Source organism: Jaculus jaculus, chromosome 14, assembly GCF_020740685.1.
Source record: "Jaculus jaculus isolate mJacJac1 chromosome 14, mJacJac1.mat.Y.cur, whole genome shotgun sequence".
In the NCBI taxonomy this organism is placed as follows: Eukaryota; Metazoa; Chordata; class Mammalia; order Rodentia; family Dipodidae; genus Jaculus; species Jaculus jaculus.
Window position 1 is genome coordinate 79,418,499 of NC_059115.1, and position 17,804 is coordinate 79,436,302.

Here is a 17,804-nt window from a genome sequence, read left to right on the forward strand (position 1 = left end):
TGCCAAATTAATTTTTTGATAACCATTTTTTGGAAATGATTCTACATACAGTTGTGCCTTACATTTCTATTAATGTGGTAAACACTGAGTTTGTTTGAAGGCTGGGGTGAGGACACAGTGGATTAGAGCACTTCCTTGCTGCATAAGCATGAGGGACTGAGAGCCGAATTCTCCAGCACCAATCTAAAGGGATTTCCTGAAAAGAATTAAGTAGGTGAAACTCCTGGGTCAGCACCTAGCACATGCCTGTTCAGGAAACTGTTCTCAAGGCTCAGAGAGTGGCATGCAGATCTTCTACTAGGTCTTACTACCCTGTTACCTCATGCAATGCTTTAAAACCAGGTGTATAAGGAATAGGAGTAAACTATTAGGATCGGATTAATCGTATTGGTAAATCTTTATATCAGGCTACTAGCGTTTTTCTTGGAGAAGGGTGTCCTGTTTCTAAGCTGTGTCTATTTTCCCCAACATGCAAACCCTGAACTCTCATGCTGGACATTTCTGGGCATGGACATTGCAGCCTCGCCTTGTTTTGAAGATGGCTGCATCGCCACAGCAGCAGGGCTTGGAAGGGTAAAAGAAGAGACGAATAATGTGTTCACTCAGGTGTGCCCTATTTGTGGGGCACAGCTCTGAATTTAGAGACTGACATCTGGAACCTTCCTACACAGCACTGGGCAAATTGCTTCTAGGAGCAGAGCCTGGGAGGTGACAGAGCTGTCTCCTGGAACCCCCACCCCAGGACTGGGCTCGTTGCTCCGAGGAGCAGCAGCCCGGGGCAAAGGGACGCTGCGGACAAGCTTGAGATGCACTGCGCTCGCGCCGCGGCCGCCTGGCTTCCTGGGCGCGCTGGCACTCGTGCGGGCTTTGACTGAGCAGACAAAAAGCTGGTGACATGGGGACAAGTAGTACATGGCATGAGGGAAGGGTAAGGAGCTGCCAACTCTGCACAATCCTTCATCAGGGAATTTAGGGGTGCGACTTGCTGGACTCGGCTGATCCAGAACACACATGTATTCGGATCAGGATCACAAGAGCAATGTGTTAGCCAGCCGGTTGCTTTCAACAGACCTGTGAGCCCACATTTACTGACCTCATTGTCTTCAATGCTATGATAAGCACTTCTTATGTACGTATGTTTTTTATACTTCATTTTTATTAATTTATTTGAGAGAGACAGAGAGAAATATTGGGTGTGTTAAGGCCTCCAGCCACTACAAATGAACTCCATTGTTCATCTTGTGCATCTGGCTTACATGGGTCCTGGGAAATCGAACCTGGGTCCTTTGGCTTTGCAGGCAAGCACCTTAATCACTAAGCCATCTCTCCACCCCTGTATATATGTATTTTTAGTCCAGAGTCCAACCAGGCTTCTGAGGAAAGGCCCATACAGCATATCTTGAGATCAGTCAGTATCTCTAAATATTGCTTGTCAGTATTGGTCATCTGTGCTCTTCAAGCCAAAGGTACAGGAAGACAGAGGAGGCCCGCTCACTCTACTTTAAGCAGGTAGATTGCACAGTTGTAAGTTTAACTTTAAAGCAAGTTACTAGTAAGGAATTTAGCATCGCAATAATATCACTAAAGGTACTTGTAAAGTCCATAAGCAATAGTCTTAGTTCTGGGCTGGAGATATGGATTAGCAGTTAAGTGCTTGCCTGTGAAGCTTAAGGACCCAAGTTTGATTCCCCAGATCCTACATGAGCCAGATGCACATGGTGGTGCATGCATCTGGAGTTCGTTTGCAGTGGCTAAAGGTTCTGGTGGGCCTGTTCTCTCTATCTCTCTTTCTTTTTTTTCATAATAAATAAATGACTAAATAAATATATTTATTTATTTATTTATTTGAGAGCGACAGACACAGAGAGAAAGACAGATAGAGAGAGAGAGAGAGAATGGGCGCGCCAGGGCTTCCAGCCTCTGCAAACGAACTCCAGACGCGTGCGCCCCCTTGTGCATCTGGCTAACGTGGGACCTGGGGAACCGAGCCTCGAATCGGGGTCCTTAGGCTTCACAGGCAAGTGCTTAACCGCTAAGCCATCTCTCCAGCCCCTAAATAAATATTTTAAGAAAATAAATATTTGCAATTCTTTCCCATACTTCATTCCCATAGCCTGTTCTTATAGTTTATCGCCACACAAGTGAGCCCTGGATGCTAATTCATGGGCAGGTAATAACAGCTCCTTGTATAAAATTATTCCTTCCTCATTTCCTAAACTTTATTCCTATAAGACTTGACATGCCTAGGTCTTCAGAGAAGACATTACTACTGATCAAGACTCAGATTCATTCACTCTCATGACCTCCTGTGTCGGAGCTCTGCTTGTCTGTTGAGGAGATCCTTACCTCAAAGCGTACCTTTTCTTGGACAGAGCCTTCTTCTGTCTTTAGTTTTCTTTGAGACACCTCAGAATCATATCACTAACTTTAGCTCTTGTGCTTTTGAAAATATGAGAATGATTGTGCTGCCAGGATAGGAAAGATAATTTCCATTTTCTACTGTCTGAATTGTATTAATGCCAGTACAGGATACTCAGAAGTGTCCATTTATGTATGTCAGAAATTACTGAAGATGATCAGTGATCTATTAACAATTATATTGTTGGAACTATAAATGAGTCAAGAGTCAAAGGTGAGAAAAGTGACTCTACACTGACTTCTTATATGTCTTGAAAAGAATCCTATTTACACATAGCAGTACTAAGTGGGTTGGGTTTTGTTTTTTGTTTTTTTTTAATTTTGAGGTAAGGTCTCTCACTCTAGCCCAGGCTGACCTGGAATTCACTATGTAGTCTCAGGGCGGCCTCGAACTCATGGTGATCCTCCTACCTCTGCCTTCCGAGTGCTGGGATTAAAGGCGTGCGCTACCACGCCAGGCTAGAACTTAGTGTTTTAAGAACAGACTAGTTTCCAACCCAGATTTTAAATATGCATATGTGTGTTTGTGTATGTATTGAAGTGATTCTACCATAAAAACACAAATACAACTCAAAGGATGTACTGATTTTGCCTGGTGGCAATGACACTGACTGGATTTGTGACCATGAGCATAAGAGTCATTTGTGTCAGTAAAAGAGGAAGCTGTGCCCCACAGTGGTGCCATGAAGATGGCATGAAGGAGACAGAAAAGTCACGGCATATGACTTGGCAAACCGTTGACAAGCAATTAAAGAAACTGCTATTATTACTGTTGCTATCTACCACAAACACCCACTCAGCATTTGCATTTTGGACTGGGTTTTGAATAGTTAATATGTTAACTCAGTGGAATGCTCCTTTGGTGATATACATTCGGGTGCTGAACTTCGGAATTTGGATATATGGGCAATTTCAGGTAAAATGATGGAAAATGAAGGTAATTGCAATGGTAAGTCATACAACTTAGATATGTGTATGTTTATAGCACCCCACATATTACAGCATCCATGACCACACTAATGCCAATTTTTCACTATTTGTTCACTTTACTTAATCGGGACACTTACTGAATGAACATATTGCACGTTCATCATGCTGGTCTAGCACATTCTCTTCCTTTGGTCATCTTGGCCACTTCTAGAGAACGTCTCCTCTTAGTTCTTGAAGTGGCACCCTTCTTCCATACCCTTCTCCTTTTCACAACACTCCCTTCTCTATCTCCTCAGGCAAGCAGCTTGTGCAGCATACCTTGGAAAGCGTCTGGCCACTGTTTCATATTTGCTTATGTAATGATTTCAGTAACACTCCAGATTCCAAAAAGCCACCTTTATTAAATCCATTCACCTAAAACAAAATCCTGGGCTGGAAATAATAATGTTTGTTATCAGTCAGGGGCAAAGTCAACACAAGCCAAAAACTTCATTTTATAAATATGCTCAGAGGAATGATCCAATGTCTTTCTGGAGATAAACTGATTGATGGGGTATAATTTTGACAAGAACACACGTGGTTACCTGGACAAATGAGTTGTGTGATTGGCATATGCACCATCTTTCTGAAGCATAAGGAAGAGAAGAAATTGCAGAGACTAGGAAAGATGGGAGCCAAAGCATCACAGCAATGCAGTTGCAGAGGGGAGGTGCAGAGAGGTGTGTCCTCAGTTCTGGGGGAGACCTGGGCAAGTCCTGAGAGTCGAGAAGAGCATTATGCAGTGGAGTACGGCTCACCCCCAGGGACCTCCAGGAATGGACAGAAATCCCTTAATCAGTATTCTAGGGAGTCAGCCTTTCCTAGAAAAAAAAAAAAAAAAAAAAAAAGGAATTAGTGTGAGAAGCCAGCACTGTCCAATTTCTGTTTTAAAAATAGCCGGTATTGTCTCAGCTGCTGAGCGCAGGGTAGCAGGAGACCGCCCGGTGGCCTCTGCCTCCGCCTGCACAGTGCTGCAGACAAGGCCGGGGCTCCCTGGCAAGTGCGGCCAAGGCTTGCCTTGCTTGAAATCACTTAGCGGTGCCTCCCATGACAAGTTTCCAGGGGAGAAGAGGCTCTGTCCCCTTCTACCAAGTAGGTCTTGGATCACGGAGAAGCGAAGGAGGGTTCTGCCTCTCACAGGACTGGAGCTGTGCCCTGCTGGGTGTTTCCGCTCTCCGTTTGCCCAGCTGCCCCGCGGGGCTGGCACGGGTGGTCCCTGCACTCACGGCTCTGCTGGCCGCAGAGACCCTACCTGGCACTCTAAATTGGTGCGTCAGCATTTCAGATGGCAGTGAGTGAAGAAAAGTCAATCCCAGTGGCTGCAGCGGCAGCATGCATAACTCTAACCCAGTTTGTGTAGAATTTTCAGCTGTTCACCACAGACCCAAGCAGTGTTTAAGATGGTAAGTGAATCTGTAACAAGTACGTTCCTGCTGCTTAATCATGTTTCCTCTCTTTTCTATTCAGTGCAGGCTAACCTGGTTAGAGAGCCGTGTGTAAAATGAATGGTGATGTCAGGTTTTAGGAAAATACCTTTTATCTCTTCTGATTTAAGATTCAGCTCCTAATTAGGCCAGGAAATAAGTATCCATAAATAGATGAATCAAATTGCAGTTTAATTAATGTATACACCAGATTCAAAGGGTTAACATTTAAGTATCTACTTGCCTACTTAATACAACTCTTTGCAATTTACTGTAACTATTTATGTTGCAAGCATACAGTCTTAAATTTCCAAATTTCAAATTGTGCAAAGACAGAGTTAAAGACTGTTTGGACTCTGGTTTCCTAAGAGGAATTGAAATTGTTCAGAGCTGCCAGAGTCGGCTCTCAAAGACGGCTACAGTAACTTTCTGAGCAGATTGGGTTAAATGTCCCCGATGATAAGGCGGTAGTAAGTTGTGCAGTGCAACGCTCCAAAGAGCTCCACAGCTCACCAGCTCCTTCGTATGTGATGCTCTCACAGTGGGGAAGACTCTGGGCTACAAGGATGAAGAGTCTCGTTCTTCTGGTGCTGTTTTCCATCTGTTGGGCCGATCACCGTTCAGACAACTATACCCTGGATCATGACAGAGTCATTCACATTCAAGGTAAGGAAGCACAAGTGTTCAAAGAAGAGTCCAATTAATTTCAAGTCACTGACAGTGGAGATGCTAGCTCAGCGTTTCTTAATTTTGGCTCGGCTGCATTAACTTTTTCCTTTCCCTTTCTTCCGATAATGAGTGTGCTCTCTCGCTTTTTGATACTATCAGATTACAGGAGTTAAGACTTGGGAGTCATTAAAGTTGCATCTTCAGAATGCCCAATTGCAGTGTGTCAAGCAGAACAGAGGACATGTGTTCATTCAGATGCAAGGTGGGGGACGGACGATATGAATTAAAACTTACAGTGCAAGGTCATGCTGTGACAAGAATTGCTCAATCATTAACATAGGCAATGTAAATAAAGGGAAGATCAAACAAATGGTCCAGGAAAACAAAATAGCTTACCCTAGTATAATTTCCTGTGATAAAGCTTTAGTCACCAAAGACCAAAATCTTGGTCCCGCGTGTTTCTGCTGAGCTCTGCTGTACCCTAGCCTGACAGCTGAGGTAAGATCCGAGGCTGCAGTGCATTGCAGCTCTGGCCTGGCCTGACTCTGATGGGGGACACCCCGTGTTAAGAAAGCTGAGAGACTTACGCAATCAGGGACACGGTTCCAGAGGCACTTGTGCCTTTCCTGCTCTTGCATACTAAATAATTGTAATAAGAATTACAGAATTGTGATCGTCTATGATGATATTAATTTGAGATCCAACTCAGTTTGGGAACCACAGACATTGCAAGTTTGTTAAAAGACATCAAACATCAAGTTATGCTGTCAAGGTCAAAAGTGTATTCTTGGAAAACTGCACTCTGTTGGAAACTACAACATGCAAAGGTCAAATGATAATGTGAATTGAGTGGAAATATTTTTTTTTCTGTACAGATTTTGTCACTCAAAATACAATTCTAACTCAGTGTTTAAGTATTTTAGGCATGTCTTTCATTGGCATTTGCTCCTATCAGCATTATTTTTTTACTGTTGAACTGTGAAAAGAAATTATATAATCATAAATTTTATTCTGCAGGCTGCTGACTCAGTTGTTTCCTTAATGCATATTGTAAGAGCCAAAGTTATTTCTGAAAGACTGTAGAATATTTTTACATACAGATTACTAATAAGGGATAGTGTCCTTTTAGCTTTTAATCACAGGGTTCAATTCAGCAAAAATGTTAATACCTAACTATTAATAAAAGCAGTTTTAAATACAATGGAAAATAATTATCTCTACATAATTGGACTTTCAATCAGAAGCTAACCCAAATTATCTTATCAACTATTCAAACCACCCTACGTGGCACCAAGCCTATGAAAATATAATTTTAAAAAGCATTTGTATAAGATGAGATAAAGGTATTTTAAGAAGAAAAATTGTTGACCCAACTTTCATATCCCCATCTATTTTGCTCAAATTTAATACAAAGGGATTTTCTGACCCAAGATATCAGTGTTGTCCTGATGGTTTCTGTACACTATCCAAGTTTTTTCAATGTCTTGACAGTAGGCCTCATTTTAATTGTAAATTCATATTCTTAGAAAGTATATGCTTGCCTGGAAGAGTTGCTCAAGGCTTTTCAGTGGCACAACTACCACACCTATATTTTCTTGTGGAAATCAATACCAGCAAACCAAAGATATTTATAAACTAGATTATATACGTCCCCACTGATGTTGGCATTACCACAGGGGTCTCTCAGGGATGTTCTTTGAAGCAATGTCCAGGTTTTATGCCAGACAAAGAAGTGCACAAGCTATAGAGAGCAGTAATGAAAGTATAGGTTTATTAGAGGTTAAAAAAAAAAAAAAAGGCAAGCTCAGGCACCCTCTACAGAAGAGAGTGAGGGCCTGTGGGTCCATTCCGTGTGTTTTTATTACATAAGTGATGGGGGTTTCCTTTAAGTGTGTCCCTTCCTTGTTCTTGGTGATTGATTTTCTTTGTTGGTTGGAGACGGTTTGGACAAACCTTTGGGCAGTCCAAGAGATGGTTTTTACTCTGTTCCTTGGTCCTGTCATTGCCCTTATGACTCACAGTCTCCCCTGTCTGATCCTGGCTCCCTGCCTCACTGAGACTGGATGGAAGGGGTGGCTCTGGTCTGCACACCGGAGATCTTTGGTAACAACAGGTGACAACAGAGATACAGATGACACATATTCACCATCCTGATCACTTATATGTGGAATTCTCCTTCACTCTCTATATTTTTAATTTAAATTAAAGCCAGGCATGATAGCAGATGCCTATAATCCTAGCAGTCAGGGCTGAGTCAGGAAGGTCATGAGTTCAAAGCCAGCTTGGAATAGGCAGCCCTTGTTTCCAAAAAGTAAAAGAAAAAAAAATTTTCTTGAAATTAACATTGGTTGGAAAAGTTTAAAATTAGACATTTGTTATTTATTTATTCTCTTTATATTATTTACTCATATTGCCATTCTTCCATTCTTTGCTGAATAGAGAAATATCCAAGGGCCTGTTACTTTTCTCTCTGTGCCCCACTGGCAGCCTTAATGTACCTCGTACCCGTGGCCCTTTAGAAGGAGGTGTGTGTTTGCAGGGGCCCAGTCCCCTTCACTCCTCAGTCCTCCTAAGTGTGCCTTCATTGCCCAACGCTTGCCCAGTCAAATTATTTGTGTCTGACATACCTTTTCTTCCAACACTAAGCTAATCATCTGACCCACTATAGGATGATGATTTACAATTGTTAATCAAGATATCAAGAGTCCCCTTTATATTCTTATCTTTAATTTTTATCAAGGAGTGATTTTTTGTATTACCTAGCTAGCTGTCTTTCATACTAACTGAAGATGTTAGTCTTTTCAGTGCATGGAATCAACCGTGTGCTTACTGGAAACAACATGTTTCTTGAGCTTACATTTCATCCCAGAGTAGAAATAGTTTGGGCTGGAGAGATGGCTTAGCGGTTAAGCGCTTGCCTGTGAAGCCTAAGGACCCCGGTTCAAGGCTCGATTCCCCAGGACCCACATTAGCCAGATGCACAAGGGGGTGCACACATCTGGAGTTCATTTGCAGTGGCTGGAAACCCTGCATGCCCATTCTCTCCCTGTCTCTTGCTCTCCCTCTCTCTTTCTGTCACTCTCAAATAAATAAATAAAAATGAACAAAAAAGAAAAGAAATAGTTTGGGTGGGAACAAGTACATTTGAGCTCTAGCCCATTACCAACTGTATGATGGGAGATCTTCCAACAATTAAGGAATATGGGTATAAGCTCAGGTAATAAAGAAAAGAGCACTTGCTAATGTTTTTCTATAATATTTGAAACAATCATCTATTATATATATAAAAAAAAAACCCTGGAAAGTGTATTTACCTTAAGAAGGTCTTACAATATTTTTGAAATGTTTCAATTTTACTTTCTTCTGTGTCCTTTAATCTCTCTATAACTATGATACTCTGAAATAATATGTCAGCCTAAAATATAAAAATAATTAAATACTAAATCTTACCTTTTAAATTCAAAAATATCCAAAGACCTGTTATTTTTCACCCTATTAGCAATAAGGACAGAATCACTAATAACACAGAGAAATTTAAGTCCTGAAGAGAATTAACTAGAGCAGAGACATCTTCAGTCAACAAAACTACTGGAATCTCTTGCTATAGGATCATCTGTATGAGACTTAATGGCAGAACGTAACCCACCACATTTCCACTTACCTCAGTTACGTACGGATTTGGTTAACTTTGCTGAAGCTGGTAGAAGTTAGCAGCTGCCCTGGTTGCTAGAGGGTAAAACTGAGACTCACACTTAGGTGGTTTGTCTCCCTTGAACCCCGCACCCACTCAGGAGTCAGACGGACCACATGAAGACCTTTATAGAGGTGAGGGGGAGGTACTTTTCCAGTGAAGTGGTAAAAGCTGCCCACATGTTAATCCATTGAATAATGTCTCCAGTGTTTGGGACTGTGTTCCAAAAGAAACAAACCACTATATAAAGAGGTTTAGTTTGGAATTTTAATAGAAACTGTTTCCATTGGCTACCATGGTGATTTTTAATAGTAATAAAAGATCAAGACGGGTGTAGCAACTCTGAACACACATCCCACACAAAGACTCTCTGAAACCAGCAAGGAAAACATGGATCGAGAAGACAGAAGTCATATGATAGAGATATGGAGAGGAGGAAGAGAGAGAAAGGGAGTAAAAGTGAAAGGGAGAAGAGTATTGGGACTTTCACGTAGGCTTCTGGGGTAGCTGTCCACATGCACAGTCCCTTTAAGAACCACTGCCTTAGAAGGTTGTGGAACCTCTACAAGATAGACCCTTGATAAATGAAACATGCCACTAGGGAGCGGGCCTTCGTAACCAGCCCCACATGCTAGTTTCTCTTTCTCCTTCCTCCCTGCTGATGTAACAATGTGACGCTGGCTTCCTGTTTCCACTGTGATGGACTCTACCCTATTTTGTAAGCAAAAGAAACTCCTTCCATACCTAAAAAAAAAAAAAAAAAAAAAAAAATCACTGCCTTAGAAGAATCCTCAAGGAGCTGAGGGCATGTTGGATATTTCTAGGAATCTTCTCCTGAGAGAGGATGTAGAAGAACAAATTTAGATTGTGTTCCTGGCCCACTTTGGATGATTTGTGCATGTGTGTTAGCAGGAATAATGCCCACTGGGCACTCACTGCTGGCCATGCCCTAGTAAAGGTCTCCATGGCTAGTATTCCATTTAACCATCACAGGAACCCTAGAAGGAAGATGCCTTACTCTCTTTTACTGATGAAAACTGAGGCACGGTGGGTTAGATGCCATTGTATAAGCATACACCATGTGTTTAAATGACACTCTTGAACTGAAGTGGTAATTATTGTGAAAATGGGAAAAGCTGCAAAGAACTCCATCAGCAGAAGAGAGTGAAGTCATTCAACTCACTTCACATCTTCCTGGTACTAAAATATGAAGAAATAGGAAGAAAATGTTTATCTCAGAGTTGTGACTTTGAAACTCTCATCTAGTTATCCTGTGAGTTCCTTCAGGCTCTTGATGCCTAGTTTAAATAGAAAGGTCATTTTTTTTTTTTTATAACAGTACTATATAGCAAAGATTTGTTTAAGATCTCCGTCAAAAAAATCCCACTGCTCACCTTTAATCCCAGCACTGGGAGGCAGAGACGGGAGGTTTGCCGTGAGTTCAAGGCCACCCTGAGACTACATAGTGAGTGCTAGGCCAGCCTGGGCTAGAGTGAGATCCTACCTCGAAAAACCAAAAGAAAAAAAAAAAATCCCACTGCTCTTGAAACAGTAGTTTTAATATTGCATGAATACACCTTCAGATGGTCAAATAGAGACGGTGTGTCTTACTGAGAAACATGGCTAAGACAGTAACCGCACATGTTCAGGATGAGCCTAACACAGTCCTACATCCTGGGCAATTTGACATTGCAATCGTCTTAGCCAGAAGGCAAGGGAGGACAAGGGGTGAGGAGCAGTGCAGGTGCTCCAGGGCACCTCGCTCCCGCAAAGGCAAGTCTCAAACAAGAGAACACAAGCCCCTGAGGCTGCAGCCACACAGCTCTGGGCAATCTGATAGACTGACAGGAATGAGTAAGGAGGCACATACCGTGTGGTGGTTAAAGGGAGGCAGACCCTGGTAGAGGGAAAGCTAAGATGGACCAGGAGAACATGACCTTGAAGCTTGTGTGATCAAACGCAGGCTTGCAGAAGGAGAAACACCACCAATCGCTTTTCTACATCAAATAGCGGTCTTCACTTACCGTACTTTCTGCATTGACATGCATTCTCTTTTATAATTCAGCATCAGACAGCAATTTGTGTTCCTGAAAGGAATGAGGAAACTGAGATAAAACTTTCACTTTGTAACATCTTGCTTAAAGGTCAGAAGTAAATAGAATTCTTTACTTACATAATAATGTACCATGCTCATAGGCGTCACTCCTTGTGTATCTTTCCAGAGATACCACTAGCAAGGATATTATTTGATTTCTTATTTGTTAATTAATTTTCTAATTTTTTTATTTATTTCAATACCATTGTATTTTCTTTGCATATACATAATGCATAAAGATGTTTAAATCTTTCAAATAGCTTTATTTATTTAATTGAGGGATAGAAAAATTAGTGAGCACGGGCATGCCAGGACCTCCTGCCACTGCAAAGGTATTCCAGATGCATGTGCCCCTTTGTGCAACTGGCTTTTCATAGATACTAGAGAATTGAACCCAGCCCATAAGGCTTTGTATGAAAATACACTTAAGTGTCTCTCCAACTCCTTAAAATTTTTGTAAATGTTTTGTTTTTATTTATTTGAGGGAGAGAAAGAGGCAGAGAGAGGGGAAGACGGAGAAAGAGAGAGAACGGACATGCTGGTTCCTCCCGTCATTGCATGTACCATCTTGTCCATCTGGCTTATGTGGATATTGGGGAATCGAACCTGGGTCCTTTGGTTTTGCCAGCAAGTGTCTTAACCACTAAGCCATCTCTCCAGGCTGTTTTTTTCTTTTATTTCCAATGGGCAACCATTTTCAGTAAACAGTCTCTTCTCTCACATATTCCTCTATCCTGGCTTTCACCTCACTTTCCCACAGAATACCAAAGGTATGGTTTCTTGAGAAAGTTTTCAGGTATAGTTTACCCATGAACAATATAAAGTTGTGAATTTACACAAATGTTAAGAAGTATAAATACACCTACATATCTGCAGGACAAAGTCAGGTGAAAACAAAAACGGACAAAGTCAGAAAGATTTTCAAGGCAAGTCGGTGAAGTCACAGGACAGGAGTGAGGCTGCCGCTCTGTCACGCGTGGCTCTGCCCTACCTGAGAGGACAGAATCCTTTGCACCGAGACGAGACGCACTGTGGCAGCTGGCGTCATTGCCCCGCTATGTGCTGGGGTCTGCCCGGCTTGAGGTGAGGGTCAGAAACTTTTCACTGAAGACTTACTATGGAAGCAAGCAACGGCTTTGTTTCAGATAAATTAAAAGTAACCCACGTCCATTCTCTGGGTCCCACCTAAACCAGATGCAAATGGTGGCGCTCGTGTCTGGAGTTCATTTGCAATAGCTAGAGGCTCTAGAGTGCCTGTTCCCCCCTCCGCCCCTCTCTGTCTCTCTGCCTGCCTTCTCATAAATAAACGAAAATGAAAAAGTAACCCGCACTCTGAACATACCTCAAAGGCAGTAGGCTGCGGGAGAAGACAGCAGCAAGGAAGGACAGATGTCTGGGGCATCCAGACAGCTGCGTTCATGAGAACTGTGGACAAAGATGGCCATCTACCCGCAGGTGAGCAGTCTCAGAATCATTAGACCCATTCAAGTCTAAAGGAAACAAAATAATCGTAAAGAGTTAAGGGTTAAAAGTCCCTCTCTAATTTTTTTTCTTAAATTGTGTACTTTACACAAATGGAATATGTAACGTACAATGAAAGGCATACTGTCTAAATTACGTGTTATGCTTAAGTACTGTTTAACACGCACACAAATGCTGATGTACGACATAGTCATTTGAAAGCCGTTGCATGCTGTGAAACAAGTGCGGGCAGAGGAGTCTCCTGCCTCAGCACAATCAGGCACTGAGGCCGGAGGAACGATGGACACAGGACAGAGCACTGGCTGTTTTCAACAGGGTGTGGTAGCCTAGCGGTCAGGAAACATGCTCGAGCTTGCCCTCCCTCAGGATTACCAACCTGAGGGAAAAGAGCAGCTTCCAACGTGCCAGTCCTACACAGCTCAGCCTACGAGGCGAGAACAGCCTCACCACACTCAGGAAGTATTTCTAAAGTCTGCTGCTTCTTTTTTTTTTTTTTTTTTTTAGAATGACTCATTATGGGCTGTCAATTGAATGAGTGCCTAGGAGTCTGGAATATAAGAGAGAAATTAGCTTCTATTTGAGGAAATAGAAAGCTTGTGGAGTCATACTGTCAGACAATATGAAAAGTAGCTAATGTCACTGGATTGAACATTTAAACGTGATTTGAATGTTTCAAGATATGTATGTATATATGTGTGCATATGTGCATGTGTGTATGCACAACAAAAATGATGGCAGAGATTTTACACATATATACACACAAGTGTATTCATATACACATACATATGTATATATGCACACATACATATGTTACATATGCATACATATAGACATATACATGTGTACACATACATACACACATACGTATACACACACACATATAAGCAAAGGCCAGTAAACAAGCTCTGGTGTCATATTCCTCAGACATATTTTCCAGTATTTTTGAGGGGGTACAGTGTCTCAGGGGCCTGCAGATCAACGCGCAAACCCCAGCGACCCTCTCTGTCTATCTCCACCCACCCAGCACTGGGACAACACTCGTGCATCACCCACACCAGGCCTTATTCATCTTATTTTTATAATTTCTGTTGTTGTTGTTGGGTTTTCTTTTAATTTTTATTATTTATTTATTTGATACAGAAAGAGAGAGAGAATGGGTGCACCAGGGCCTCCAGCCACTGCAAATGAACTCCAGATGCATGCGCCCCCTTGTGCATCTGGCTAACATGGGTCCTGGGCAATCAAGCCTGGGTCCTTTGGCTTTGCAGGCAAGTGCCTTAACCACTAAGCCATCCCTCCAGCCCTTATTTTTTTAACATGAGTACAAGGGATCAGTTACTGGCTAGCATCTATCTCCCTAGTCCCAGAAAGATGTATCTTTAATGTCTTTATCTAGCCAAATAATTTAGCTAAATAAACTGCCCACTTCTGTTTAATTGGCTGAGGAAATAAAACAAAAAATGCTAGAGCGTACTTCTGTACAGCGGGAAAAACCAAACCAAGAATTTTTTGTCTTACACAACCCAAACTTATTCCTAAGGGACGTAGGTGAAATCACAGAATATTCTGTCCCTTTGTCACACCTGGACATCTCTGGGTAGGAAGTACCTTAAAGGAAAAGGAAAGACAGCACCCTGCAGCAGAAGTCCGCACAATGGGGAGTCAGATAGCACATTTCTAATACTTTGTTCTGGGGCTGTTTTTGTCTTGTTGCTTAAAAGAGTTCATCTAAATTACAAAGCAAATGCAAAGACTGGCTGCTCAGTCATGCCATTTGGTGAAACAGAATGAGGGCCTCTCCGCTCACAGCAGAATCTGTGAAATAATCACTCGGTCCCAGCGGTCCAGTGAGCCCGCCAGCCAGTGTCCGCTCCGGTCCCTGCTGCTTCCCAGGAGCGAGCGCTGGGCTTTGAAGGGCAGCAAGGCTTTTAAGTCACCCACTGGCACTCACTAGTAGAGGCAAGGAAATTTACTCTAACAAATTACACTTTTTAAAATAATGTTGAAATCCGTACTGAGATCTTTGATTTTTCCCAATTAGCTCTATGTTTTGAATAAACAGTCTCATTTAGAGTCACGGTCACCGAGGTCCTGAGCAGTATATTTTAGTGCCTGTCTGCCTTTCCATTGAAGGATAAAGAGAAAATGAACACAGACAAGTAGCCTTGTTTTAATTACTCCTTAACTTATTAAGTAAAGAAAGAAGGAACACCTGGATGATCAAAATTTATTTTTTTATATTTCTTTTTCTCTCTCTCTCTCTCTCTCTCTTTCTCCCTCTCTCTCTCTCTCTCTCTCTCTCTCTCTCTCTCTCTCTCTCTCTCTCTCTCTCTCTGTCTCTCTCTTTCTTTTGGTTTTCCAAGGTAGAGTCTCACTCTAGGCCAGACTGACCTGGAATTCACTATGTAGTCTCAGGGTGGCCTTGAACTCACAGCGATCCTCCTACCTCTGCCTGCCTCCCCAGTGCTGTGATTAAAGGTGTGTGTCACCATGCCTGGCTTATATTTATCATTTTCACTGCTATGGCACTGTCCTGTTGATCAAAAAGGTTTTATTTAGGCATGAATTTCAAACTGAACTGAGTGTTAAAATCCCTGGGTGGCCAGGGTTTACTACTCTAAACCACAGGGTAGAATGTGGGTCGGGCCCTTTCTTCAGTGGCTGCGGCCGTCACCTCCTTTTCGCTGCTCTCCTGGCTGATCCCAGGGGAGGAAACCCAAGAGGAAGGCTGGGCTGGTCCTCCTGAGGCAGATCTGGTAGTGGTAGAGCCGAGCTCTGGTCACATTCCTCCATATCCCCTGCTCTGCAATGGGTCGCAAGGAACATTCCACCCTAAATTGCATGTCATGGTCTAGCCATAATACTGGGGTTGCTGTAAAGAAAAAAAAAAAAATCAGAAGCCTGTAGTTCTCAAGTATGACTGAACAAGTTACATTTAACCACAAAAGCAAAATCTAGATGTCTTGGTCCTTTACACAGGCATTTTGATCTTGGTTCTAGCTCTACAATGTAGAAAACACCCAGATATTGCTTTCATTCCAGAAGAACTTAGAACCTCATGGAATCACACACATTTTTGAGTCTCCTTTATGATGCAGGTGGCATTTGAGATATTTATCTTTCATTCCACATAGTTCAAAATTGTTATGAGGGCTGCAGAGATGGCTTAGCGGTTAAGCACTTGCCTGTGAAGCTGAAGGACCCCAGTTCGAGGCTCGGTTCCCCAGGTCCCACGTTAGCCAGATGCACAAGGGGGCGCACGCATCTGGAGTTCATTTGCAGAGGCTGGAAGCCCTGGCGCGCCCATTCTCTATCTCTCCCTCTGTTTTTCTCTCTGTGTCTGTCGCTCTCAAATAAATAAAAATTTTTTAAAAAGTGTTATGAGTAGGTGAAATTATGAAAGGTCCAAAAATGCCAAACCTGGAATGGGAAGATGAGTCCGTGGTTGGAGCTGCTTGCCTGTAAGGCCTGCTGACAGGGATGTCATCCCTGTGCCCAAGTGAAGCCAGGCCAGAGCGCAGAATGAATCTGCAGTCTGCAGCAGCAAGAGGGGAGAGTGTGGCCATGCTCTTCTTTGTCTCTGCCTCTCTCTCTCAAATAAATAAGTAAATATTTTTTTTAAATGCGAGACTGGCATTTGGTGTTGGGCAGCACTTTATCTGAGACATACTGAGTGAAAGCCACCAGAGGAAACGCAGCAGTAAGTGGCCCTGTCAGAAACCAGCCCCTAGTCTAGGTGCTTGGTGTGCATTAGGTCTGCCATGTGGTAGGTTTTTATGCGACACTCACCGATAAGGACATCTGGGCTTCCAGGTTGTGCAGTTTTCTGAAACCAAAGAGCTAATCCGTTGACCAAGAGAGGTTACTCGGAGGCCTATATCACATGAAAGTCTTTTTCCGACGATGAGACTATCCTGTTTCTAAGTGCAACTGGGCGCTAGTTGTGACTTTCAGTGGAATAACTTGGAGGAATCATGCCGCTGAGACCTCTTCCAGTAAGGTGGCATATATAAACTCACATCTCAGCATGACGGACGGACAAACCCAGTATGCTCCTCAGACGCTCAGATGGAAGTGCTCCTGCCAGGGACGCCAGCGAGCAAGGCCAGGCGCAGCCCCTCTCTGCGCCCTGAAAGAAGGGAGCTGTTAGACAGAACGTGCATGAGGGCGCTGAGGATAGTGTGTGCGAATCATATGTTGGGTAAAGTCGGAGAAAGATTTTATCTCGCTTCTCTTGAGACCCTTGTCCCAAATAAGGAGATAATGAATGGGATAGAACAGAAATGCTTAATGAGCTGGATTGGTGATTTGTTTTAACTAAATACCAAATGAAGTCATTATTCTCTCCTCTCATTAGCTATTGAAAATGGAAGCATTAAAGGCTTTGTTACCCTTTCAACGTTTGAAGACTGGGGCTCGCTCATAAATGAGCGCTATGCTCATTTTTAAACATCAGTTCTGGTGGCAATTTCATAAAAATAGAATTGAAGTATCTGAATTTGGACACTTTTATTTTAAACCGGAATCCTGTGCATATATCAGTTAATCAAGGTCTGAGGAGGTCTGCTTTGAGGCACAGCTTTGCTGCCCCTGGTAAAACGGTTTGCCCACGTGCAATGCTCTTGTCCAACAATTGCTTGGCACTTCAGGTCCGAAGACTGCAAGGCCCATGAAGCTGAAGTAAAGCAGCTTTTGTGGTTAAAAAACCATGTGAAGGCTAGAGAGATAGCTGAGCAGTTAAGGCGCTTGCCTGCAAAGCCTAAGTACCCTGGTTCAATTCTCCAGCTCCCACGTAAGCCAGATGCACATGGTGGTGCATGTATCTGGAGTTTATTCGTAGTGGCTAGAGGCCCTGGCGACAATTCTCTCTCTCTCCCTCTCCCTCCCTCCCTCCCTCTCTCTTCTTCTCTCTGTCTCTAATAAATAAATAAAATAAAATCCTTAAGGCTAGGTATGGTGGTGTACACCTTTAATCCCAACACTTGGGAGACAGAGGTAGGAGGATCACCCAGAGTTTGAGTCTACCCTGAGACTTCATAGTGAATTCCATGTCAGC

At 42.8% G+C, this 17,804-nt stretch overlaps 1 protein-coding gene across 1 annotated transcript in view; it reads left to right on the forward strand.

Annotated features, from left to right (window-relative positions):
* The window catches only part of Hapln1 (hyaluronan and proteoglycan link protein 1), a 60,583-nt gene that overhangs the window by 29,545 nt on the left and 13,234 nt on the right, over positions 1 to 17,804 (forward strand). Inside the window, exon 2 of the mRNA XM_004651639.2 lies at positions 5,354 to 5,477. Coding sequence (XP_004651696.1) covers positions 5,378 to 5,477 — 100 coding nt within the window. The 5' untranslated portion in view covers positions 5,354 to 5,377. The remainder of the gene's footprint in view (positions 1 to 5,353; positions 5,478 to 17,804) is intronic.